Source organism: Theropithecus gelada, chromosome 1, assembly GCF_003255815.1.
Source record: "Theropithecus gelada isolate Dixy chromosome 1, Tgel_1.0, whole genome shotgun sequence".
NCBI classification, from domain to species: domain Eukaryota; kingdom Metazoa; phylum Chordata; class Mammalia; order Primates; family Cercopithecidae; genus Theropithecus; species Theropithecus gelada.
This window is the reverse complement of record NC_037668.1, coordinates 199,682,054-199,706,524: the sequence shown is the minus strand read 5'-3', so window position 1 is coordinate 199,706,524 and position 24,471 is coordinate 199,682,054. Positions and strand designations below refer to the sequence as shown.

Sequence of the window (24,471 nt, the reverse complement as noted above, 5' to 3'; positions counted from 1 at the left end):
AAGCAAAATGGAGTGCAACAGAAACTAACTCAACCATCTAACCACAGTACAAAGCTCAGAAAAGATGAAAGTAGGAATATGAAAACCAATATGAAATACAAGACAGGACAGTTGGATAGTGAGATTTGGACATGCTGTATTTCTATAAAGACCAGAGGTATAAAGTGCTTTGACTCATTCATTCTACATTCATTACTAGGGAAAAGAGTATCAGTCCTGTCTATCCCTTTAAGAGCTTACTTCTAAAATGGCAAGTTTGTACATTTTAAATAAATATTGGAATTATTGAATAGACATGTTCCTTCAGAAAGGATAACGTGTTTATAATCAAACCTGGTCTAAATTAAACTCTCTTTTAAACCAACAATTTACCTTCTCCCTTCCTGATTCTATACTCAACAAAACAATCTTTTGACAATTAACTTGTTCCCCAGTATGCTGACACTAGAAAGAGGTTACCCTAGGAGGACAACACACATCAGTTCTTACACCAAGCATAAATTATTCCCCACTCTTAAGTTTCTTGAGTACAATTAACACGAAAGCTTTCCAAAGGTATAATCAACCATAAGTAGCTTAAATTTTGTTTCTTGAATTCAAGAGGAAACTAGGCCCTAGAGAGGCTAGTGCATTAATTGGTTGAATAAAGTGATGAATCAGTACAAAACATTTCAAATACAGGGAAGAGATATTACACTGGCAATAGTGAAAGACAGTTCTGCTTACACTTCAGTGTAAGAGTGAACAAAAAGGAAGTAATCTGTGATTCTATCGCTGCTAAGTCCTGGAACATTTACTAAGAGAATAGAAACTTACTCTTGAGATTTTTTTCTCTTTTAAAATAATGGATAGGAAAGCGGTTTTGGTGACTCTTCTGGGGTTTCAACTCTCAGAGAAAATTCAGTTTACTAGATGGCCTTGGGAAATTTTTTCTGTGTTATTCTATTATTCTCCATCCTTACCAAAAAAAAAGTTATCTACTAAAGAGCAGTAGGAGATCTTCTGATATAATATGTAAGGATCATCAAAGATGTCTCTGACAAAAATTTCTGCCAGCTACTATTGCAAGAACAACCATAAGATAAAATTGTTCACCATAACAACATACTGCTACAAGTATTTCTTAGGAAATACATGTGTTGTTCCCAACCCTGTTCCTCTTCTATATCACCTTGCTTTACAATATGAACTTGACCAGGTGTCCACAGGGATAGAAGCCAAGGGTAGGTCCCTCACTTCTCCCTTTCACTTCGAACCCCTCAGCAGGCCTTAATGTCTAGCTTTAAAGCCCAACAGACTAGCTCTTATATTTACTAGTTATATGACCTAAGACAAGCTATTTAACCTTTCTGAGCATTTTCTCATTTCTCAAATAGGTAAAATAGCTATATACATCCTAAGATGTTTTTGATAATACAATTATGTACAAAAATCACCTTGCTCAGAAGGAAAAAACTGGAGGAAAGGAGAGATAAATTATAGTACAGTCCACTAAATGCTAAACATGTAAGCACAAGACGCAAGAAAAACAAAGGAACAGCACCAAACTCAGCGTCACAGCACTGCAAAAGCATGAGGTGTGAGAGTATACACCTGGTAAAGGAAGAAGGACCAGTAGTGCAGGAGAGCTGGGTCTTACAGTGTGTGAAGAGAAAAGACAAGGCTGAAGAAACAGGGCCTGAGGGCCATGTTAAGGAGGGGGACCATGTCCAGTTTTACCCAGGGATGCACCAGGATCAAATGTGCATCTGTAGGAGGAACACTCTGGTGGCGCTGTACAAGACAAACCAACCTGGGCCTGGACTTGAGGCAAGCAGATAACCTACACACACACTCTCTTCTCTATTTAGATAGTTTTGTCATCATTTTAAGTAACATTCTCCTTCTCCTTTTAATCCAAATGATAGCTACTTCACAAGGGGTCTCCAACTGAAAAATGATGGGTCTCACAGACAAGATCTGTACAATCTGGTAAAAGTACCAAAGGATCCAAAGTAAAAATGAGAAGATATGGAAAAAAATGTTCATTTCCACTAGGAATCAATGAGCTTCCAGCCAAAATGGAGTAACAGGGACCAGATTCACTCTCCCACCTTAAACAACTAAAAACATCACATAAAATACATGAACCATTTTCAGACATGAGACATTAGGCAACCGAAGGCAGTGGTCCCTGGAGGAGGGAACCAATGAGATGAGCCCTACAATTGCTGCAGCCTTCTGCCTAGAGAGTTTTCAGGCCACAGAGCAGGGAGGAGGAAGGTAAGTGGCGCCCAGCAGACACAAGAGTTGAGAAGACAGGTTGGGAGTTTAGGGAACATTGAGTGACTACAGTTCTTCAAGGCTGAGTATGGAAGGGAAAAGAGCTGCACAGATAGAGAACTCCAGAAATCTGCAGATTCCCCTTTGAGTGCCAGTGTGAGAAAACTACCCAAGACTGGGAAAGGGACTACCCAAGAAGAAAAGGTTAAAAAAAAAAGGTTAAAAAAAAAAGCCCCACAGGGCCAGGTATAGTTCATGTTCTGACCAGCCACAGTGAGAAAACCTCCTTAACACCCAGATTACAGATTTAAGCAGTCAGAAGGGTATTGAATAACAGGGCAAAATTTGCTGATCTAAAAGCAAGCCTTCCAAGGATCAAACTGATTCCAAGTAACTTCACTGTGCCCCAGAACAAAGCTCAAGAATATTTTTTAAAGTACAAGGCTATCCAGCACCCAGCAATATAATATGCACTAGTGATTCACTAGAAATCATATGTCTAGTGATCAAAAACTACCAGGTGTGCAAAAAGCAGAAAACCGCAACATTTAACCAGGAAGCGAAACTAACCAATAAAAACACATTCAGAAATAACACAACAGAACTAGTAGACAAGAACATTAAGTTATGATAGCTATACTCCGTATGTTCAAGAAGGCACAGAAAAACATAAGCATGTTAAGGAGAGCCATAGAACACATATATAAAAGACTTAAATCAATCTAGAGATGAAAAATACACTGGATGAGATGAACAGCAGATAAAACACTATACAAGACCAATGAACTTGAGTCACAACAATAGAAATTACCTGAAAACAAAACATGCACACACAGGGGGTGGGAGGGAAGGCTCAGAAGGAGGAAAAAACCCATAAACACACCCAAACACTGGAAAATGAACTGAGCATCAGTGACGTGGGATAGCTTCAGGCCGCACAATATATTTGTAATTGGAGGCCCTGAAGGAGAAGAGATGGAAGAGGGGGCAGAAAAAAAAAAAAAAAAATCTAAAGAAATGATGGCCAAATTTTTTTTCCAAATGAAACAAATTTACAGATCCAAGAAGATCAATAAACCTCAGCGAAAATACATAAGAAGAAAATTGCACCAAAAGACATCATAATCAAATTGCTTAAAACCAGTGATAAGGAAAAGAATGTTAAAATAGCCAGGGGTAGGGGGAGTACATTACAAAGATACAAAAATAAAAATGACAGTAAATTTCTCATCTGAAACCATACAAATGAGAAGACAGTGGAGCAACATCTTTAAAGTACTGAAAGAAAAAAACTATATACCTACAATTCATTCAAAAATTAATGCCAAAAAAAGACTTTTTTAGACATACAGAATCTGAAAGAGTACCAAGAGACCTGCACTGTAAGAAATGCTAGGCTGGCGGAGCGCAGTGGCTCACACCTGTAATCCCAGCACTTTGGGAAGCCGAGGTGGGCAGATCACTGGAGGTCAGCAGTTCGAGACCAGCCTAGGCAACATGGTGAAACCCCGTCTCTACTAAAAATACAAAAATTAGCCGGGCATGGTGGCACGCATCTGTAATCCCAGCTACTCAGGAGGCTGAGACAGGAGAATCACTTGAACCCGGGAGACGGAGGTTGCAACGAGCCGAGATCATGCCACTGCACTCCAGCCTGGGTGACAGACAGAGACTCCGTCTCAAAAGAAAAAAAAAGAGAGAGAGAGAAAGAAAGAAATTCTAGGCTGGGCACAGTGGTGCACACCTTTAGTCCCAGCATTTTGGGAAGCTGAGGCAGGAGGATGACTTGTGCCCAGGAGATCAAGACCATCCTGGGCAACATGAATAAACCCACTCTCTACAAAAAATATAAAAATTAGCCAAGTGTGGTGACATGTGTCCGTAGTCCCAGCCCCTCAGGACGCTGAGGTGGGAGGGTCGTTTGAGCCCAGACGGTCAAGGCTACAGTGAGCTATGATTCCACCACTGTGCTTCAGCTGATGAGACAGAGCGAGACCTTGTCTCAAAAAACAAAGCAAAACAGAAAAGAAATGCTGAAGAAATTCCTTCTAGCAGAAGAAAAAATGATAGCAGACAGATACCTGGGTCTACACAAAGGACTGATGAGCATCAGAAATGGTAAGTATGTGGACAAATGTAAAATATTTTACCTTATTCTTAAAATATCTTTAAAAATAATTGTTTACAGCAATACTTTTTTTAAAATTCCAGCCTGGGAAACATGGCGTAACCCTATCTCTACAAAAAATAGAAACGAAAATTTGCCAGGTATGGTGGTGCGCACCTACAGGAGGCTGAGGCAAGAGGATCCCCTGAGCCCAGGAAGTTGAGGCTGCAGTGAGCCATGATTGTGCCACTGCACTCCAGCCTGGGTGACAGAGTGAGACCCTGTCAAAAAAGAAAAGAGCAAAGAACTGCAGATCTTGATTAACTAGAAAAATCACTTAAAAGAAAACTGAGGGCTAATATGATTGTAGGTGTAGTCACAGAGTGGCATCTATTCAGTTATGGAACAAACTGGGGTGAAGGCAGGTCCAGAGCATGATCATCAGACAAGAGCTTTAAAGAAAGGTATGTTTTTGATTAATAAAACACCACACAGGTATCAAAGGAAATGCAAAGGGGAGGGTAAAGTAAAAAGAAATGAAAATTAGTAACAGACAACAGATTTCAGAGCAAAAAATATTATTAGATATTACCCAGGATCAATAAAAGTCATTTCTTAACAATAAAGGAGCCAATTCTTAACAGTCCTACAATACTGCTCATTCACAGGAAAAAAAAAAATGGACAAATGAAAATAATAAATTATCTGCTTTGAGTTATCTTTGGTTTATTGAATTAAAAATAAATTTTTAATAATGGGAAAATACTTCATTGGAAGAAAATTCTATATGAATATTTCGATATTTCTTCATGGTCAGGGCTTTCCGAGCGAAGGACACTGACAAGTTGATTGAATAGCAAAGGCCTTGAAAGGCAGAGACAGTATCTCCCTAAAGATAGAGAAATCTGGAGAATTTTAGAATTGTAAACCTCTTTACTTCCTGTTCCTGGAAACATCTGCTTATACTCCAGGATAATAAACTTAGCGATACCCTCCCTCTCAACCCTAGAGATTTGCTTAATAAGTAATCTCAATCTTTCTCATTCTCTCCCCAGAGAAGAGGACGGGCAGATGTGCCAGTAGCCTCTATTTAAATGAATCTCAGAAGTTTAGTTCTTCTCCTTTGGTGTAACTTCCTGCATGCACAGGGATCTCACCTGGTTCTCATCCCATCCCCTCTCCCACCATGGTGACTGGCTTTGAAAACAAAACTAGGTTGGGCGCGGTGGCTCCATGCCTGTAATCTCAGCTCTTTGGAAGGCCAAGGTGGGAGGATCACCTAAGGTCAGGAGTTCGAGATGTGCCTGGCCAACATGGGCAAACCGTGTCTCTACTAAAAATACAAAAAATAGCCGGGTATGGTGGCATGTGCCTATAATCCCAGCTATTCAGGAGTCTGAGGCAAGAGAATTGCTTGAACCCAGGAGGCAGAGGTTGCAGTAAGCCAAGATTGTGCCATTGCACTCCAGCCTGGGTGACAGAGTAAGACTCCATCAAAAAAAAAAAAAAAAGAGAGAAAGAAAGAAGAAAAAAGAAACTAGTGCTAAGGTATTGCTATGGCTGCTGCATTTTGCTATAATAAACTATCCTTTTCTGTGATCCAAAAAGCCTCATGTCTCTTGCCAGAATATATATATGTATATAATATACACATATTATACATAATTGTATAATTTACAAATAGATTATACATATTATATAAATTATATACAATTATGTGTATAACATAACTTATATGTGTATAATTATGTATACATGTATTATATGTGTTTTATATGTATATGTATGTAATATATATACATACACACACACACTCTTGAAAGTAGGGGAACTCTCAGACCCTTCATAGTTTCTGACTTAACATTCTTATGATGAAAACTCACCACAGACCAACCACTCAGATATCCATGATTCTTATTTTGATGCATTTTCTTCTGAGTTTTCTTTCCATAACGAGCATCTGGTACTTCTGATCTTTAAGACTATAAAAAGTTTAACTATCGGGGTCCAGAACCAAGATGGCCGAATACGAACAGCTCCAAACTGCAGTTCCCAGCAGGATCGATGCAGAAGACGGGTGATTTCTGCATTTCCAACTGAGGTATCAGGTTCATCTCATTGGGACTGGTTGGACAGTGGGTGCAGCCCACGGAGGGTAGCCAAAGCAGGGCAGGGCATTGCCTCATCCAGGAAGCACAAGGGGTCCAGGAATTCCCTTTCCTAGCCAAGGGAAGCTGTGACAGATGGTACCTGGAAAATCAGAACACTCCTGCCCTAATACTGCGCTTTTCCAACAGTCTTAGCAAACAGCACACCAAGAGATTATACCAGACACCTGGCTTGGTGGGTCCCATGCCCACGGAGCCTTGCTCATTGCTAGCACAGCAGTCCAAGATGGAACTGCGAGGTGGCGGTGAAGCTGGGGGAGGGGCGTCTGCCATTGCTGAGCCTTGACTAGGTAAACAAAGCATCTGGGAAACTGGAACTGGGTAGAGCCCACCGCAGCTCAAGGAGGCCTGCCTGCCTCTGCAGACTGCACCTCTGGGGGCAGGGCATACCTGAACAAAAGGCAGCATAAACTTCTGCAGACTTAAAAGTCCCTGTCTGACAGCTTCGAAGAGAGTAGTGGTTCTCCCAGCATGGAGTCTGAGACTGAGAACGGACAGACTGCCTCCTCAAGTGGGTCCCTGGCCCCCAAGTAGCCAAATTGGGAGACACCTCCCAGTAGGGGCCGACTGACAACTTGTATAGGCGGGTGCCCTTCTGGGACAAAGCTTCCAGAGGAAGGATCAGGAAGCAACATTTGCTGTTCTGCAATATTTGCTGTTCTGCAGCCTCCACTGGTGATACCCAGTTAAACAGGGTCTGGAGTGGACCTCCAGCAAACTCCAAACAGACCTGCAGCTGAGGGTCCCAACTATTAGAAGGAAAACAAACAAACAGAAAGGAATAGCATCAACATCAACAAAAAGGACATCCACACCAAAACCCGATCTGTAGGTCACCATCATCAAAAACTAAAGGTAGGTAAAACCACAAAGATGGGGAGAAACAAGAACAGAAAAGCTGAAAATTCTAAAAATCCAAGTGCCTCTTCTCCAAAGGATTGCAGCTCCTTGCTGTTTGGGTGAAGGAGAAAGGACAAGATGGAGGAAGGTGAACAAGAAGGCATAATCCATGTTGCTTCCGGGTTCTTCCTCACCAACTTTCCCGCGCGTGGGAAGATGCAGATCAACCGAGCATGCTCCAGGTGATGTCAATCCGAAGAGATCAAAACTTACCCGGCCACGCCTATGGAGACGCCCCTATCACGCCCTTATCCTGCCCACTGCCCTCCCCCTTCCAGTACCAATGCATAAAAGTCTGCCACTGGCAGGAGCCAGCGTGACTTCTTCGGCCCCCGCATTTGTGGACTGGAGAACATCACCCGAGAGCGCCGGGGCAACTTCCCTGGCCCCCCACACCTGAGGACCAGAGAACCTCGTCCGAGAGTGTATGCATATTTGCAATAAAAGACTGCCACTTTCTTATGTACTTTGGCCTCATGTTTAATTACTTAGCTCTCCTAAATTAAGTTACATTAAATTAAATCAAAACAGTTAGTGCCAAATTAATTTAAATTAAAACACTTGCCAGCAACAGAACAAAGCTGGATGGAGAATGACTTTGACAAGTGACAGAAGTAGGCTTCAGAAGATTAGTAATAAATTTATCTGAGCTAAAGAAGGATGTTCGAACCCATTGCAAAGAAGCTAAAAACCTTGAAAAAAGATTAGACAAATGGCTCACTATAATCAACAGTGTAGAGAAGACCTTAAATGACCTGATGGAGCTCAAAATCATGGCATGAGAACTATGTGATGCATGCACAAGCTTCAGTAGCCGATTCGACCAACTGGAAGAAAGGGTATCAGTGACTGAAGAGCAAATGAATGAAATGAAGCAAGAAGAGAAGTTTAGAGAAAAAAAGAGTAAAAAGAAACAAACAAAGCCTCCAAGAAATACGGGACTATGTGAAAAGACCAAATCTGTGTTTGATTGGTGTACCTGAAAGTTATGGGGAGAACGGAACCAAGTCAGAAAACACTCTTCAGGATATTATCCAGGAGAACTTCTCCAACCTAGCACGGCAGGCCAACATTCTAATTCAGGAAATACAGAGAACACCACAAAGATACTCCTTGAGAAGAGCAACCCCAAGACACGTAATTTTCAGATTCACCAAGGTTGAAATGAAGGAAAAAATGTTAAGGGCAGCCAGAGAGAAAGGTTGGGCTACCCACAAAGGGAAACCCATCAGACTAACAGTGGATCTCTCAGCAGAAACTCTACAAGCCAGAAGAGAGTGGGGGTCAATATTCAACATTCTTAAAAAAAAAGAATTTTCATCCACAATTTCATATCCAGTCAAACTAAGCTTCTTAACTGAAGGATAAATAAAATTGTTTACAGACAAGCAAACGCTGAGAGATTTTGTCACCACCAGGCCTACCTTACAAGAGCTCCTGAAGTAAGCACTAAACATGGAAAGGAACAACCGGTACCAGTCACTGCAAAAACATGCCAAATGGTAAAGACCATCGATGCTAGGAAGAAACCGCATCAACTAACAAGCAAAATAACCAGCTAACATCATAATGACAGGATCACATTCACACATAACAATATTAATCTTAAATGTAAATGGGTTAAATGCCCCAATTAAAAGACACAGACTGGCAAACTGGATAAAGAGTCAAGACCTCTCAGTGTGCTATATTCAGGAGACCCATCTCATGTGCAGAGACACACATAGCCTCAAAATAAAGGGATGGAGGAAGAACTACCAAGCAAATGGAAAACAACAACAACAAAAAAATCAGGGGTTGCAATCCTAGTCTCTGATAAAACAGACTTTAAACCAACAAAGATCAGGCCGGGCGCAGTGGCTCAAGCCTGTAATCTCAGCACTTTGGGAGGCCGAGATGGGCGGATCACGAGGTCAGGAGATCGAGACCATCCTGGCTAACACAGTGAAACCCCGTCTCTACTAAAAAATACAAAAAACTAGCCGGGCGAGGTGGCGGGCGCCTGTAGTCCCAGCTACTCAGGAGGCTGAGGCAGGAGAATGGCGTAAATCCGGGAGGCGGAGCTTGCAGTGAGCCGAGATCCGGCCACTGCACTCTGGCCTGGGTGACAGAGCGAGACTCCGCCTCAAAAAAAAAAAAAAAAAAACCAACAAAGATCAAAACAAAGAAGGCCATTACATAATGGTAAATGGATCAATGCAACAAGAAGAGCTAACTATCCTAAATGTATATGCACCCAATACAGAAGCACCCAGATTCATAAAGCAAGTCCTTAGAAACCTACAAAGAGACCTAGACTCCCACACAATAATAATGGGAGACTTTAACACCCCACTGTCAACATTAGATCAACGAGACTGAATGTTAACAAGGATATTCAGGACTTGAACTCAGCTCTGCATCAAGTGGACCTAATAGACATCTATAGAACTCTCCACCCCGAATCAACAGAATATACATTCTTCTCAGCACTACATTGCACTTATTCCAAAACTGACCACATAGTTGGAAGTAAAGCATTCTTCAGCAAATATAAAAGAACAGAAATTGTAACGAACTGTCTCTCAGACCACAGTGCAATCAAATTAGAACTCAGGATTAAGAAACTCACTCAAAACCACACAACGACATGGAAACTGAACCACCTGCTCCTGAATGACTACTGGATAAATAACGAAATGAAGGCAGAAATAAAGATGTTCTCTGAAACCAACGAAAACAAAGTCACAACACACCAGAAACTCTGGGACACATTGAAAGCAGTGTGTAGAGGGAAACTTATAGCACTAAATGCCCACAAGAGAAAGCAGGAAAGATCTAAAATCGACACCCTAACATCACAATTAAAAGAACTAGAGAAGCAAGACAAACACATTCAAAAGGTAGCAGAAGGCAAGAAATAACTAAGATCAGAGCACAACTGAAGGAGATAGAGACACAAAAAAAAACCCTTCAAAAAATCAATGAATCCAGGAGCTGGTTTTTTTGAAAAGATCAACAAAATTGATAGACTACCAGCAAGACTAATAAAGAATAAAAGAGAGACGAATCAAATAGAAGCAATAAAAAATGATAAAGGGGATATCACCACCAATCTCACAGAAATACAAACTACCATCAGAAAATACTATAAACACCTCTCGGCCGGGCGCGGTGGCTCAAGCCTGTAATCCCAGCACTTTGGGAGGCCGAGACGGGCGGATCATGAGGTCAGGAGATCGAGACCATCCTGGCTAATACGGTGAAACCCCGTCTCTACTAAAAAATACAAAAAACTAGCCGGGCGAAGTGGCGGGTGCCTGTAGTCCCAGCTACTCGGGAGGCTGAGGCAGGAGAATGGCATGAACCCGAGAGGAGGAGCTTGCAGTGAGCTGAGATCCGGCCACTGCACTCCAGCCTGGGTGACAGAGCAAGACTCCGTCTCAAAAAAAAAAAAAAAAAAAAAAACACCTCTATGCAAATAAACTAGAAAATCTAGAAGAAATGGACACATTCCTGGACACATACACCCTCCCAAGACTAAACCAGGAAGAAGTTGAATCCCTGAATAGACCAATAACAGACTCTAAAATTGAAGCAATAATTAATAGCCTACCAACCAAAAAAGTCCAGGACCAGATAGATTCACAGCCAAATTCTACCAGAGGTACAGAGATGAGCTGGTACTATTCCTTCTGAAACTATTCCAATCATTAGAAAAAGAGGGAATCCTCCCTAACTCATTTTATGAGGCCAGCATCATCCTGATACCAAAGCCTGGCAGAGACATAACAAAAAAAGAAGAGATTTTTAGACCAATATCCCTGATGAATATCAATGCAAAAATCCTCAATAAAATACTGGCAAACCGAATCCAGCAGCACATCAGAAAGCTTATCCACTACGATCAAGTTGGCTTCATCTCTGGGATGCAAGACTGGTTCAACATACACAAATCAATAAACGTAATCCATCATATAAACAGAACCAAAGACAAAAACCACATGATTATCTCAACAGATGCAGAAAAGGCCTTCGACAAAATTCAACAGTGCTTCATCATAAAAACTCTCAATAAACTAGGTATTGATGGAATGTATCTCAAAATAATAAGAGCTATTTATGACAAACCCACAGCCAATATCATACTGAATGGGCAAAAACTGGAAGCATTCCCTTTGAAAACTGGCACAAGACAGGGATGCCCTCTCTCACCACTCCTATTCAACATAGTGTTGGAAGTTGTGGCCAGGGCAATCAGACAGGAGAAAAAACTAATGGGTATTCAATTAAGAGGAAGTCAAATTGTCCCTGTTTGCAGATGACATGATCGCATATTTAGAAAACCCCATTGTCTCAGCCCAGAATCTCCTTAAGCTGATAAGCAACTTCAGCAGAGTCTCAGTATACAAAATCAATGTGCAAAAATCACAAGCATTCTTATACACCAATAACAGACAGAGAGCCAAATCATGAGTAAACTCCCATTCACAATTGCTACAAAGAGAATAAAATACCTAGGAATCCAACTTACAAGGGATGTGAAGGACCTCTTCAAGGAGAACTACACACTACTGCTCAACGAAATAAAAAAGCACACAAACAAATGGAAGAACATTCCATGTTCATGGATAGGAAGAATCAATATCATGAAAACAGCCATACTGCCCAAGGTAATTTATAGATTCAATGCCATCCCCATCAAGCTACCAATGATTTTCTTCATAGAATTGGGAAAAACTACTTTAAAGTTCATATGGAACCATAAAAGAGCCTGCATTGCCAAGACAATCCTAAGCAAAAAGAACAAAGCTGGAGGCATCACACTACCTGACTTCAAACTATACTAAAAAGCTACACTAACCAAAACAGCATGGCACTGGTACCAAAACAGAGATACAGACCAATGGAACAGAACAGAGGCCTCAGAAATAATACCACACAACTACAACCATCTGATCTTTGACAAACCTGACAAAAACAAGAAATGGGGAAAGGATTCCCTATTTAATAAATGGTGCTGGGAAAACTGGCTAGCCATATGTAGAAAGCTGAAACTGGATCCCTTCCTTACACCTTATACAAAAATTAATTCAAGATGGATTAAAGACTTAAATGTTAGACCTAAAACCATAAAAACTCTAGAAGAAAACCTAGGCAATACTATTCAGGACATAGGCATGGGCAAGGACTTCACGACAAAAACACCAAAAGCAATGGCAACAAAAGCCAAAATAGACAAATGGGATCTAATTAAACTAAAGAGCTTCTGCACAGCAAAGGAAACTACCATCAGAGTGAACAGGCAACCTACAGAATGGGAGAAAATTTTTGCAATCTACCCATCTGACAAAGGGTTAATATCCAGAATCTACAAAGAACTTAAACAAATTTACAAGAAAAAATCAAACAACCCCATTGAAAAGTGGGCAAAGGATATGAACAGACACTTCTCAAAAGAAGACATTTATGCAGCCAACAGACACATGAAAAAATACTCATCATCACTCGCCATCAGAGAAATGCAAATCAAAACCACAATGAGATACCATCTCACACCAGTTAAAATGGCAATCATTAAAAAGTCAGGAAACAACAGGTGCTAGAGAGGATGTGGAGAAATAGGAATACTTTTACACTGTTGGTAGGATTGTAAACTAGTTCAACCATTGTGGAAAACAGTGTGGCGATTCTTTAAAGATCTAGAACTAGAAATACCATTTGACCCAGCGATCCCATTACTGGGTATATACCCAAAGGATTATAAATCACGCTACTATAAAGACACATGCACACGTATGTTTACTGTGGCACTATTCACAATAGCAAAGACTTGGAACCAACCCAAATGTCCATCAGTGACAGACTAGATTAACAAAATGTGGCACATAAACACCATGGAATACTATGCAGTCATAAAAATGGATGAGTTCATGTCCTTTGCAGGGACACTGATGAAACTGGAAACCATCATTCTGAGCAAACTATCACAAGGACAGAAAACCAAACACTGTATGTTCTCACCCATAGGTGGGAATTGAAAAGTGAGAACACACGGACACAGGGTGTGGAACATCACACCCTGGGGCCTGTTGTGGGGTTTGGGGATGGGGGAGGGATAGCATTAGGAAAAATACTTAGTAAAAATGATGAGTTAATGGGTGCAGCACACAAACATGGCACATGTATACATATGTAACAAACCTGCATGTTGCACACATGTCCTTTAGAACTTAAATAAAAAACGACAGGCACACGTATGTTTATTGAGGCACTATTCACAATAGCAAAGACTTGGAACCAACCTAAATGTCCATCAATGATAGACTGGATTAAGCAAATGTGGCACATATACAGCATGGAATACTATGCAGCCATAAAGAAGGATGAGTTCATGCCCTTTGCAGGGACATGGATGAAGCTGGAAACCATCATTCTGAGCAAACTATCACAAGGACAAAAAACAAAACACTGCCTGTTCTCATTCATAGGTGGGAATTGAACAATGAGATCACTTGGACACAGGGTGGGGAACATCACACGCTGGGGCCTGTCAGGGTGTGGGGGGCTGGAGGAGGGATAGCATTAGGAGAAATACCTAATGTAAATGATGAGATGATGGGTGTAGCAAACCAACATGGCACCTGTATACCTATTTATCAAACCTGCACATTGTGTACATGTACCCTAGAACTTAAAGTATTTAAAAAAAAGAAAAAAAAAAAAAAAGAGGCAGGATTATCACTTGTTCCTTGCAGCTCTGGACTCCCAGGAAGAAGAGGCCTGGTCAGATTCTGGGAGACAAAAGAAACCTTTTGTTTCCACTGGGTTTCAAATAGAGGACCTTCTACGTGTTAGGCCAGCATAGTAACTACTACACCACAGAAACCCTTTGCATTGCAGGCTTTTTATATTTTGAGATGAGCATTTAATACTTGTTTTTACAATTATTTTTTAGTTGACAAAAACTGTATATATTTATGATGTTAAAAAAAAAAGTTTAACTTTCTTTTTTCAAAGGGAACATCTACAAATCTTCCCAATTAAAGTAACAATACTTAAAACCCTACCTGAAAACAAATCTGAAAAAGAAAGGTAGACTTGAGAGTCATCAAAACAAAGAATAAAAAAGAAACAAGTAAACAACATGGTTTAAAAAGAAAAGGAAGGCTGGGCATGGTGGCTCACGCCTGTAATCCCAGAACTTTGTGAGGCCAACATGGGTGGATCACTTGAGGTCAGGAGTTCAAGACCAGCCTGGCCAACATGGTGAAATCCATCTCTACTAAAAATACAAAAATTAGCCGGGCGTGGTGGCACCTACCTGTAGTCCCAGCTACTTGGGAGGCTGAGGCAGGAGAACTGCTTGAGCCCGGGAGGCGAAGGTTGCAGTGAGCTGAGATCACTCCACTGCACTCCAGCCTCGGCGACAGAGCAAGACTTCGTCTCAAAAAATAATAAGAAAAAAGAAAAAAGAAAAGGAAGATGAGCTATAAAGAGTGCATTACAATTCAACACAAAGCTTTACAAACATGAAAACCTGCCAAAGGAGATGTCCAAGAGCCAAGATCCAGATGGGAAGCATTGAACAAAAACTAGTTTTATATACTAAGGTGAGCATGTGGAAATGTTTTTCCATTTTATAAAAACGTTATGGGCCGGGCGCGGTGGCTCAAGCCTGTAATCCCAGTACTTTGGGAGGCCGAGGCGGGCGGATCACGAGGTCAGGAGATCGAGACCATCCTGGCTAACATGGTGAAACCCCGTCTCTACTAAAAAAATACAAAAAACTAGCTGGGCGGGGTGGCGGGCGCCTGTAGTCCCAGCTACTCGGGAGGCTGAGGCAGGAGAATGGCGTGAACCCGGGAGGCGGAGCTTGCAGTAAGCTGAGATCCGGCCACTGCACTCCAGCCTGAGCGACAGAGCGAGACTCCGTCTCAAAATAACAAAAAACAAAACACAAAAACATCACGTTATGGCCTAATGTTGCATCAAAGTCAAACTGCAAACAGCACAAAGAACCCTCAGAGCAATGGCTGAGTTTTCTGGAAGGGAATAAATTGAAACATACCCTTATTATCCTGGCAGCCTCCAAAAGGATTCGGCAACGCTCCATGCCAGATTTTTTACTCCATATTTTAAAAGCAGCTTTTGCATTTTGAACAGCCAAATTTACTTCCTTTTCTCCTGAACATGTGAAAGTCGCTATCACTCGGCCTATGAAGAGGGGAAACATCAGTTTTATCTCCAATTGTTGCCACATATTTAAATAAAATATTATCTATAGGCCGGGCGCGGTGGCTCAAGCCTGTAATCCCAGCACTTTTGGGAGGCCGAGATGGGCGGATCACGAGGTCAGGAGATCGAGACCATCCTGGCTAACACAGTGACACCCCGTCTCTACTAAAAAAATACAAAAAACTAGCTGGGCTAGGTGGTGGGCGCCTGTAGTCCCGGCTACTCGGGAGGCTGAGGCAGGAGAATGGCGTAAACTCAGGAGGCGGAGCTTGCAGTGAGCTGAGATCCGGCCACTGCACTCCAGCCTGGGAGACAGAGCGACACTCCGTCTCAAAAAAAATTTAAAAAAAAAATTATCTATCAATATTCTCTTAGTAGTATTCCCTTCTTGTTTTTTGTTTGTTTGAGATGAAGTCTTGCTCTGTCGCCCAGGCCGGAGTGCAGTGGCGCGCAGTCTGGGTTCACTGCAATCTCCGCCTCCTTAATTCAAGCGATGCCCCTGCCTCAGCCTCCTGAATAGCTGGGACTACCAGTGCACGCCACTACGCCCGGCTAATTTTTTGTATGTTTTAGTAGAGATCGGGTTTCATCATGTTGACCAGGATGGTCTCGATTTCCTGACTTCATGATCCGCCCGCCTGGGCCTCCCAAAGTGCCGGAATTACAGGCGTGAGCTACCGTCCCTTCTTGTTTTTTAAGTATGGTTTGATTTAGTGACCATCTCTATACTAGCAGGGGTTTTTTTGGTTTTTTTGTTTGTTTGTTTTTAAGACAGAGACTCACTCTTGTCGCCCAGGCTGGAGTGCAATGGCGCGATCTTGGCTCACTGCAACTTTCCCCTCCCAGGTTCCAGCAATTTTCCTGCCTCAGCCTTCCCAGTAGCTGGGATTACATGGGATTACAGGCACGTACCACCACATTCAGCTAATTTCTGTATTTTTAGTAGAGACGGGGTTTCATCATGTTGGTCAGGCTGGTCTTGTACTCCTGACCTCAAGTGATTCACCTACCTCTGCCTCCCAAAGTGCTGGGATTACAGGCGTAAGCCACCACACCCAGCCTAGCAGTTCTTAATGATACTTTGCGGTCACTGACATGTTTTAGGCGTCTGATAAAAGTTGCAGACTTCTCTCCAGAAAAATGTACTTAAACATATAACAGAATTACAGGAATGTCATGTCCCCTGCCCTAAACTCATCATGGATTTAGGTTTAAGAACCCCTGCTCTCTACTATTTTACAGTTGAGTTTACTAACATTAACTTCTATTAAGTTTTGCAACACTCCTAAACATTATCTCAGAACCTCAGAGGTCTCGTAAAATGAAAGTCAAAAGTAATCGGTCTACTGGGTTATAAACTCTGACTGTAAATCCCTCGTCTATATTCTATGTAGGTTATATCATACTACTGATACTTGATAAATATAGTTAATAAGCAGTAATATCAGGATAAGGCATTCCTAAAGAACATATTTTTTCTCAAAAAATCCAGTATTTCCTTTTCTTATTCCACCTTTATTCCCTCTCCCTATTCTGGTGCAAATTATGAAATACAATCAGTTTTTCTAGACCCATGTCCCAAGGACTGTACTGCCTCTACCAACAAGCATTCTTTAAGCTTGTCAACTCAGCAAATCCTCTTCACAAGAACTCCTGGGACTCTTTCCAGGGAGACTTCACAAATCTGCAATTTCTGTTACAAACTTGAACAGCCAGCTGGTAAAGGCAGTGGCTGAGGGTCACACACACTGTAGGCAATTAAAACAACAAAGAGCAATTTTTCTTTCTTCTGTATCAAGATGAGGTCGGGGTAGACAAGCTGTTTCCTCCTACATAAAGAAGAGATGCGGTAACACCTTCTGGGTCTGCCAAGTCACTGCTCTGTGGTTTAGTGTGGATGGTCAAATACTAAATTCTCCAGTGCCCTGCAAATCAGTTTTATTGCTCTGGCTACATTTTACACAAAATATTTACATTTTTCTCCCCACATATAGTCCCTAAAACCCAGCAAAATAAACACAACACAAAACCAAAACAAAAAGCCTCTTCTTCCTTATCTCTGTGACCTTCAGAGTTCCCAGAGTAAATCCAGTGCCTAGCACAGTGCTTAGCACACATTATCCACTGGATTAAAAAGTTTTATTTCAGCAAGATGAATAAATTGTGGAGAGTTCATGTAGACCATGGTGACTATGGTTACCAATACTGCATCGTATACTTGAAATTTGCTAAAAGAATAGATCTTAAATATTTCACTACCCAAAAAAATCTGTAACTATGTAGAAGCAATGGGTAATTAGATTGACTGTGGTAATCATTTTGTAAGGTATACATACATTACATCATGTTTTACACTTAAATATATACTATTTTTATTTGTTAATTATACTCCCATAAAGCTGGGGAAGAAAGTACTGAATAAAGGTGGGGTTTTTTCCTTTCCCAATTCTGATTAATGTGCAGAAATATTTTAATATTAGAATGTGGTGACAAAGTCCTCATTCGTAGTCATTAGAAACTATCTGTGAGCGCTCCTTCATTCCCAGCACAAATAATTATCTTCCCCACAACCCCGTTCTTTTGGAATTCCTCTCCTATGCACACATTTGAAGATAATAATACATCAGTCCTAGTTTTAAAAGGGGAACAGCTGGCTGGGCACGGTGGCTCACGCCTGCAATCCCAGCACTTTGGGAGGCCGAAGCGGGAGGATCACTTACGCTCAGGAGTTGGAGACCAGCCTGAGTAACATGCTGAAACCCCGTCTCTACTAAGAATACAAAAATTAGTCGGACATGGTTGGGAGCCTATAATCCCAGCTACCAGGGAGGCTGAGGCGGGAGAAGCACTTGAGTCCGGAAGGTCGAGGGCGCAGTGAGCTGAGATCGTGCCTCTGCACTTCAGCTTGGGCAACAGAGTGAAACTCTGTCTCAAAAAAAAAAAAAAAAAAAAAAAAAAAAAAAAAGGAAGTTAACAGACGTATGACTTCCCACACCAGGACTTTGCGAACTCTGTTCTGGCCCCGGTAAAACTCCTCACGATCCTCCCATCAGCTTTTCCTTTTCCTCCCTTCCCATCCCCGCCCAGAGGCACTCGCGTTGCCCCAGAATCGCTAGCTGCCTACACACACAAACTTAGACTCTCCACTGTCACTGTCTGTGCTCAAGTCGACCCTGCAGAACACAGGAAACGGGGGCTGGCCGGGAAATCCGCGCACCCGGCCCCGCGGCGCCCCAGCCTCCCCGGCTCGGTGCAGTTACCGGTTGCCGGCTCGAAAGCTTTCTCGGTGCCGGAGGCGTCAGCCGGCTCCACGCGGGCCCCGCCGCGGTAATTGAGCGGCTGCGACACGACGAACGTGCCAGTGCTCATGGCGGCGACAGGAGAGGGCTGAAGACTGCGAACAAGCGGAGAAAGCGCGGCCAGGCCTGCTCGGAGAAACATGAGGGGCGGGCGCGTCTCCGGCGCAGAGACTGAGAAGCAGCGGGAGGGGCGGGGTCACGGGGATCGGTTCTAGATTTTTGAGGCAGTCACTCGATTCCTCCGCGGACCAGGTTAGGCCCTCCCCTCGTCAGGAGGGTGGAGCAGGACACCAGTTTCCCACCCACCACCTCGCCTTACCCCACACAGTCTCCAGGCGGGAAGAGGACTTCCTTCTTCGTGATCAATATTTGTGAAGCACTTTGCAAGCGTTTTCGGGTTCATCATTGCATGTAAGCATCCTAGGATCCCATTCTTAATCCTATCGCCTGAAGAAGGCAGAGGATTGGCAGGCCGAGAGTTTTTGGTGGTTACTTCACTGTTAAACCACCGTTTCTTTATCTGTATAATGCTTTTTAAGGGGTTACAGTAAAAAGCAAGGGGACTGTGAACGAGATAGATGATATTGTGATCTGAAACTGCTTTTTAAATTCTTAGAGAGACTGGGCGCTGTGGCTCTCACCAAGGCTGGAGGGTCGCTTGAGCCCAGGAGTTTGAGGGCAACATAAGAGAGACCCTGTGTCTACAAAAATAAAAATAAAAATAATACAAATTGGGCCAGGCGCGGTGGCTCACGCCTGTAATCCCAGCACTTAGGGAGGCCGAGGCGGGCGGATCACCTGAGGTCAGGAGTGTCATGCGTGTGTGTCTGTGTGAAGAGACCGTTAAACAGGCTTTGTGTGAGCAATAAAGCTTTTTAATCACCTGGGTGCAGGCGGGCTGAGTCCCAAAAAAAAGTCAGTGAAGGGAGATAAGGGTGGGGCCGTTTTATAGGATTTTGGTAGGTAAAGGAAAATTACAGTCAAAGGGGGGTTGTTCTCTGGCGGGCAGGAGTGGGAATTACAAGGTGCTCAGTGGGGGAGCTTTTTGAGCCAGGATGAGCCAGGAAAAGGACTTTCACAAGGTAATGTCATCACTTAAGGCAAGGACCGGCCATTTTCACTTTTTCTGTGGTGGAATGTCATCAGTTAAGGCGAAGCAGGGCATTTTCACCTGTTTTGTGATTCTTCAGTTACTTCAGGCTGTCTGCGCGTATATGTGCAAGTCACAGGGGATGTGATGGCTTGGCTTGGGCTCAGAGGCCTGACGTTCCTGCCTTCTTATATTAATAAGAAAAATAAAACAAAATAGTGAAGTGTTGGGGTGGCGAAAATTTTTGGGGGGTCATATGGAGAGGGAATGGGTGATGTTTCTTAGGGCTGCTTCAAGCGGGATTAGGGGTGGCATGGGAACCTAGAGTGGGAGAGATTAAGCTGAAGGGAGAGCTTGTGGTAAGAGACAATATTGTGGGGTTGTTAGAAGAAGCACTTGTCGTATAGAATGATTGGTGATGGCCTGGATATGGTTTTGTATGAATTGAAAAACTAAACAGAAGACACAAAGTCTGAATAAGAGAAAGAGAGAAAACAGGTATTAAAGGACTAAGAATTGGGAGGACCTAGGACATTTAATTAGAGAGTGCCTAAGGAGGCTCAGAATAGCCTTGCCAGCAAAGATTATTTACTTTAAGAGGGAATTTAGAGTGGCGGTTTGGGATAGCACCAGGAGATATCAGCTGTGATGGCTTGGAGAAACAGTGTAAACTAGCAGTGTAAACAAGAGCAGGGCATTTATGAGTAGTTGAGTGCGGTGAATAGGAGTATGACTAGCCAGAAGATAGTAGGGATGACAAGTGTTTTGGGGTGCAGTCCAACTTGGTCTGGTGTCTGGAATGAGATGGGACCTAATGAAAAGGAGTGTCCACCTAGGAACTCAAATGGGCTGGAACCTGTAGCTTTCTGAGGACAGGCCTGAATTCTGAGAAGGGAAAGTGGTAAAAGTATTGTCTAGTCCTTTTTATGTTGGTGACTGAGCTTGGTGAGGTGTGTTTTTAAAAGACCATTAGTCCATTCTGCCTTTCCTGAAGATTGAGGATGGTAAAGGATATAAAGTTTCACTGAATACTAAGAGCCTGAGAAACTGCTTGGGTGATTTGACTATTAAAGGCTGGTCCGTTATCAGACTGTATAGAGAGGTGTGAAGGCCAAACTGAGGAATTATGTCTGACAGAAGGGAAGAAATGACTGCGGTGGCCTTCTCAGGCCCTGTGGGAAAGGCCTCTACAAAAGTGAAAGTGTCTACCTAGACTAAGAGATATTTTAGTTTTCTGACTCGGGGCATGTGAGTAAAGTCAATTTGCCAGTCCTGGGCAGGGACAAATCCCCGAGCTTGATGTGTAGGAAAGGGAGGGGGCCCGAACAATCCCTGAGGGGTAGTAGAATAGCAGATGGAACACTGAGAAGTGATTTTCTTGAGAATAGATTTCTAGGATGGAAAGGAAATGAGAGGTTCTAAGAGACAGGCTAGCGGCTTGTAACTTAGATGGAAGAGGTTATGAAATGACGACAGAATAGAATGGGCCTGTGAGGCTGGAAGGAGATCTTTTCCTTGGTCTAAGAACCATTTGCCTTGTGTGGGAAGAGATTGATAGGTGGAAGTTTCAGTGGGGGAGTAGGTGAGAGTGACTGATGTGAAGGAGGAAAACTGCCATGAGGGATAGAAGTTGGAACACTGGCTGCTTTTCTAGCCACCTTATCGGAGTAAGCGTTGCCTAGAGCAATGGTGGGGGGAAGAAAATAGATTTTGGAAGTTAAGAGAACTGAAGAGAGTGAGTTGAGCATAGGTTGTGATTTTTAGGGCCTCTAAAAGTATTAAAGCAGTGGCAGGCACTGCACGCAGACATGAGGGCTAGGCTAAAACAGTAAGGTCAAGTTGTTTGGACAGAAAGTCTACAGGACGCGGTCCTGGCTCTTGTGTAAGAATTTTGTCCGCACTAACCATGCCTAGGAAGGAAAGAAGGAGTTGTTTTATAAAAGGGTTTTGGGTTTGGGAGATTAGCCGAACACGATCAGCAGAGAGAGTAAGTGTGTATTTATGAGAATTATGCCAGGATAGGTAACAGATGAGGAAGAAATTTGGGCTTGACTGAAGTAATGGGGGCTGTCCGTGAAGCCTTGCAGCAGTACAGCCCAGGTAATTTGCTGAGCCTGATGGGTGTCAGGGTCAGTCCAAGTGAAAGCAAAGAGAGGCTGGGATGAAGGGTGTAAAGGTATAGTAAAGAATGTTATGTATGAGTTCCAGAACAGAATAATGGGTTGTGGAGGGAGGTATTGAAGATAGGAGAGGATATGGGTTGGGCACTACAGGGTGGACAGGCAAAACAATTTCGTTGATAAGGCGCAGATCTTGAACTAACCTGTAAGCCTTGTCTGGCTTTATGACAGGTAAAATGGGGGAATTGTAAGGGGCATTTACAGGCTTTAAAAGGCCATGCTGTAGCAGGCGAGTGATAACAGGCTTTAATCCTTTTAAAGCGTGCTGTGGGATGGGATATTGGCGTGGAGTCGGGTAAGGGTGATTAGGTTTTAATGAGATGGTAAGGGGCGCATGATCAGTCACTAAGGAGGGAGTCGAGGTATCCTATACTTGTGGGTTAAGGTGGGGGGACACGAGGGGAGGATGTGAAGGAGGCTTTGAACTGGGGGAAAAGGCGGCAATGAGGTATGGCTGTAGCCTAGGAATAGTCAGGGAAGCAGATAATTTAGTTAAAATGTCTTGACCTAATAAGGGAGCTGGACAGGTGGGGATAAATAAAAAGGAGTGTATAAAAGAATGTTGTCCAAGTTGGCACCAGAGTGGGGGAGTTTTAAGAGGTTTAGAAGCCTGGCAGTCAATACTTACAACAGTTATGGAGACAAGGGAAACAGGCCCTTGAAAAGAAGGTAATGTGGAGTGGGTAGCCTCCATATTGATTAAGAAGGGGACAGACTTACCCTCCACTGTTAAGAGTTACCCAAAGCGTCTGTGATGGTCCAGGAAGCTTCCAAGGAGATGTGACAGCGTCAATCTTCAGCCACTAAGCCGAGAAGGTCTGGAAAGGAGTCAATCAGAGCCTTGGGCCAGAGCTCCAGGGACTCTGGGAGTGGCTGCCAGGCGAGTTGGACAGTCCGATTTCCAGTGGGGTCCCACACAGATGAGACACGGCTTAGGAGGAATCCCGGGCTGCGGGCATTCCTTGGACCAGTGGCCAAATTTCCGGCACTTGTAGCAAGCTCCTGGGGGAGGAAGTTCTGGAGGAACCTCTGGCAGCTGCGGTTCAGGCATTTGGAGTTGTGTGCTGGAGATGTGGCTGGGGTTTATCTTACAGTGGAGGCAAGGAATTGCAACTCAGAAATAAGTTGCTACTTGGCTGCCTCTACTCTATTATTGTACACCTTGAAGACGAGGTTCATTAAGTCCTGTTGTGGGGTTTGAGGGCTGGAATTTAATTTTTGGGGTTTTATTTAATGTCAGGAGCAGACTGGGTAATAAAATAAAATGCATATTGAGAATAAGACAGCCTTCTGACCTTTCAGGGTCTAGGGCTGAAAAGCATCTCAGAGTTGCTGCTAAACGGGCCATGAATTGGGCTGGGTTTTTTATATTTGATGAAAAAGAGCCTAAACGCTAACTGATTTGGGAGAGGTCGGATAAAGAAAAAGGAACATTAACCTTGACTATGCCTTTAGTTCTAGCTACTTTTTTAAGAGGAAATTGCTGGGTAGGTGGGGGAGGGCTAGTCGAGGAACGAAACTGTAAGCCAGACGGGGTGTAAGGAGGGGAGGTGATAAAAGGATTACAGGGTGGTGGAGCGGAGGCTGAGGAAAAATTGGGACCTAGCTCGGCCTGGCGAGGAGGGGAGAGGTCAGATGGGTCTGTAGAAAAGGAAGACCGGAAAGACTCAGCGATGCTTGGGGTTGGGACTGAGGGGACAGGCGGGAAGGAAAGAAGGAAGATTTGGGACAAGTTGCATTGGGAACAGAGACTAGGGAGGGACTTATGTGTGAAAGAATGCCTGGACGTCAGGCACCTCAGACCGTTTCCCCATTTTATGACAATAATTATCTAGATCTTGTAGGATGGAAAAATCGAAAGTGCCGTTTTCTGGCTTTTTGTAACTACTGTCAAGTTTGTGTTGGCGCTAAGCGGCATTGTAGAAGAAAATAAGGCATTTAGGTTTTAGGTCAGGTGTGAGTTGAAGAGGTTTTAAGTTCTTGAGAACACAGGCTAAGGAGAAGAAAGAGGAATGGAGGGTGGAAGGTTGCCCATAGTGAAGGAGGCAAGCCCAGAGAAAAGATAGTAGAGACATGGAGAGAAGGAGTTCGGGGGTTCTTGCCCTCCAGAAAAGCGGGAAAAGAGGTCGGGGCACGGAAATAAGGGGTTGGGGTGCAGAGATAAGAGGTCGGGCGTGGAAATAAGGGGTTGGGGTGCAAAAATAAGAGGTTGGGGCACAAAAATAAGAGGTCAGGGCATGGAAATAAG

General features: G+C 43.1%; 1 protein-coding gene across 2 annotated transcripts in view; it reads right to left on the bottom strand.

Moving 5' to 3' along the window:
- The window catches only part of ALDH9A1 (aldehyde dehydrogenase 9 family member A1), a 41,309-nt gene extending 22,128 nt beyond the window's left edge, over positions 1-19,181 (bottom strand). The window contains exons 1-2 of one of the 2 annotated variants that reach the window (XM_025359925.1): positions 18,915-19,181; positions 15,488-15,633 (exon numbers count right to left, since the gene is read on the bottom strand). In XM_025359925.1, coding sequence (XP_025215710.1) covers positions 15,488-15,633; positions 18,915-19,095 — 327 coding nt within the window. In that variant the 5' untranslated portion in view covers positions 19,096-19,181. The remainder of the gene's footprint in view (positions 1-15,487; positions 15,634-18,914) is intronic. The other variant, XM_025359934.1, reaches the window with a different exon arrangement.
- Between the last annotated feature and the right edge of the window lie 5,290 nt (positions 19,182-24,471).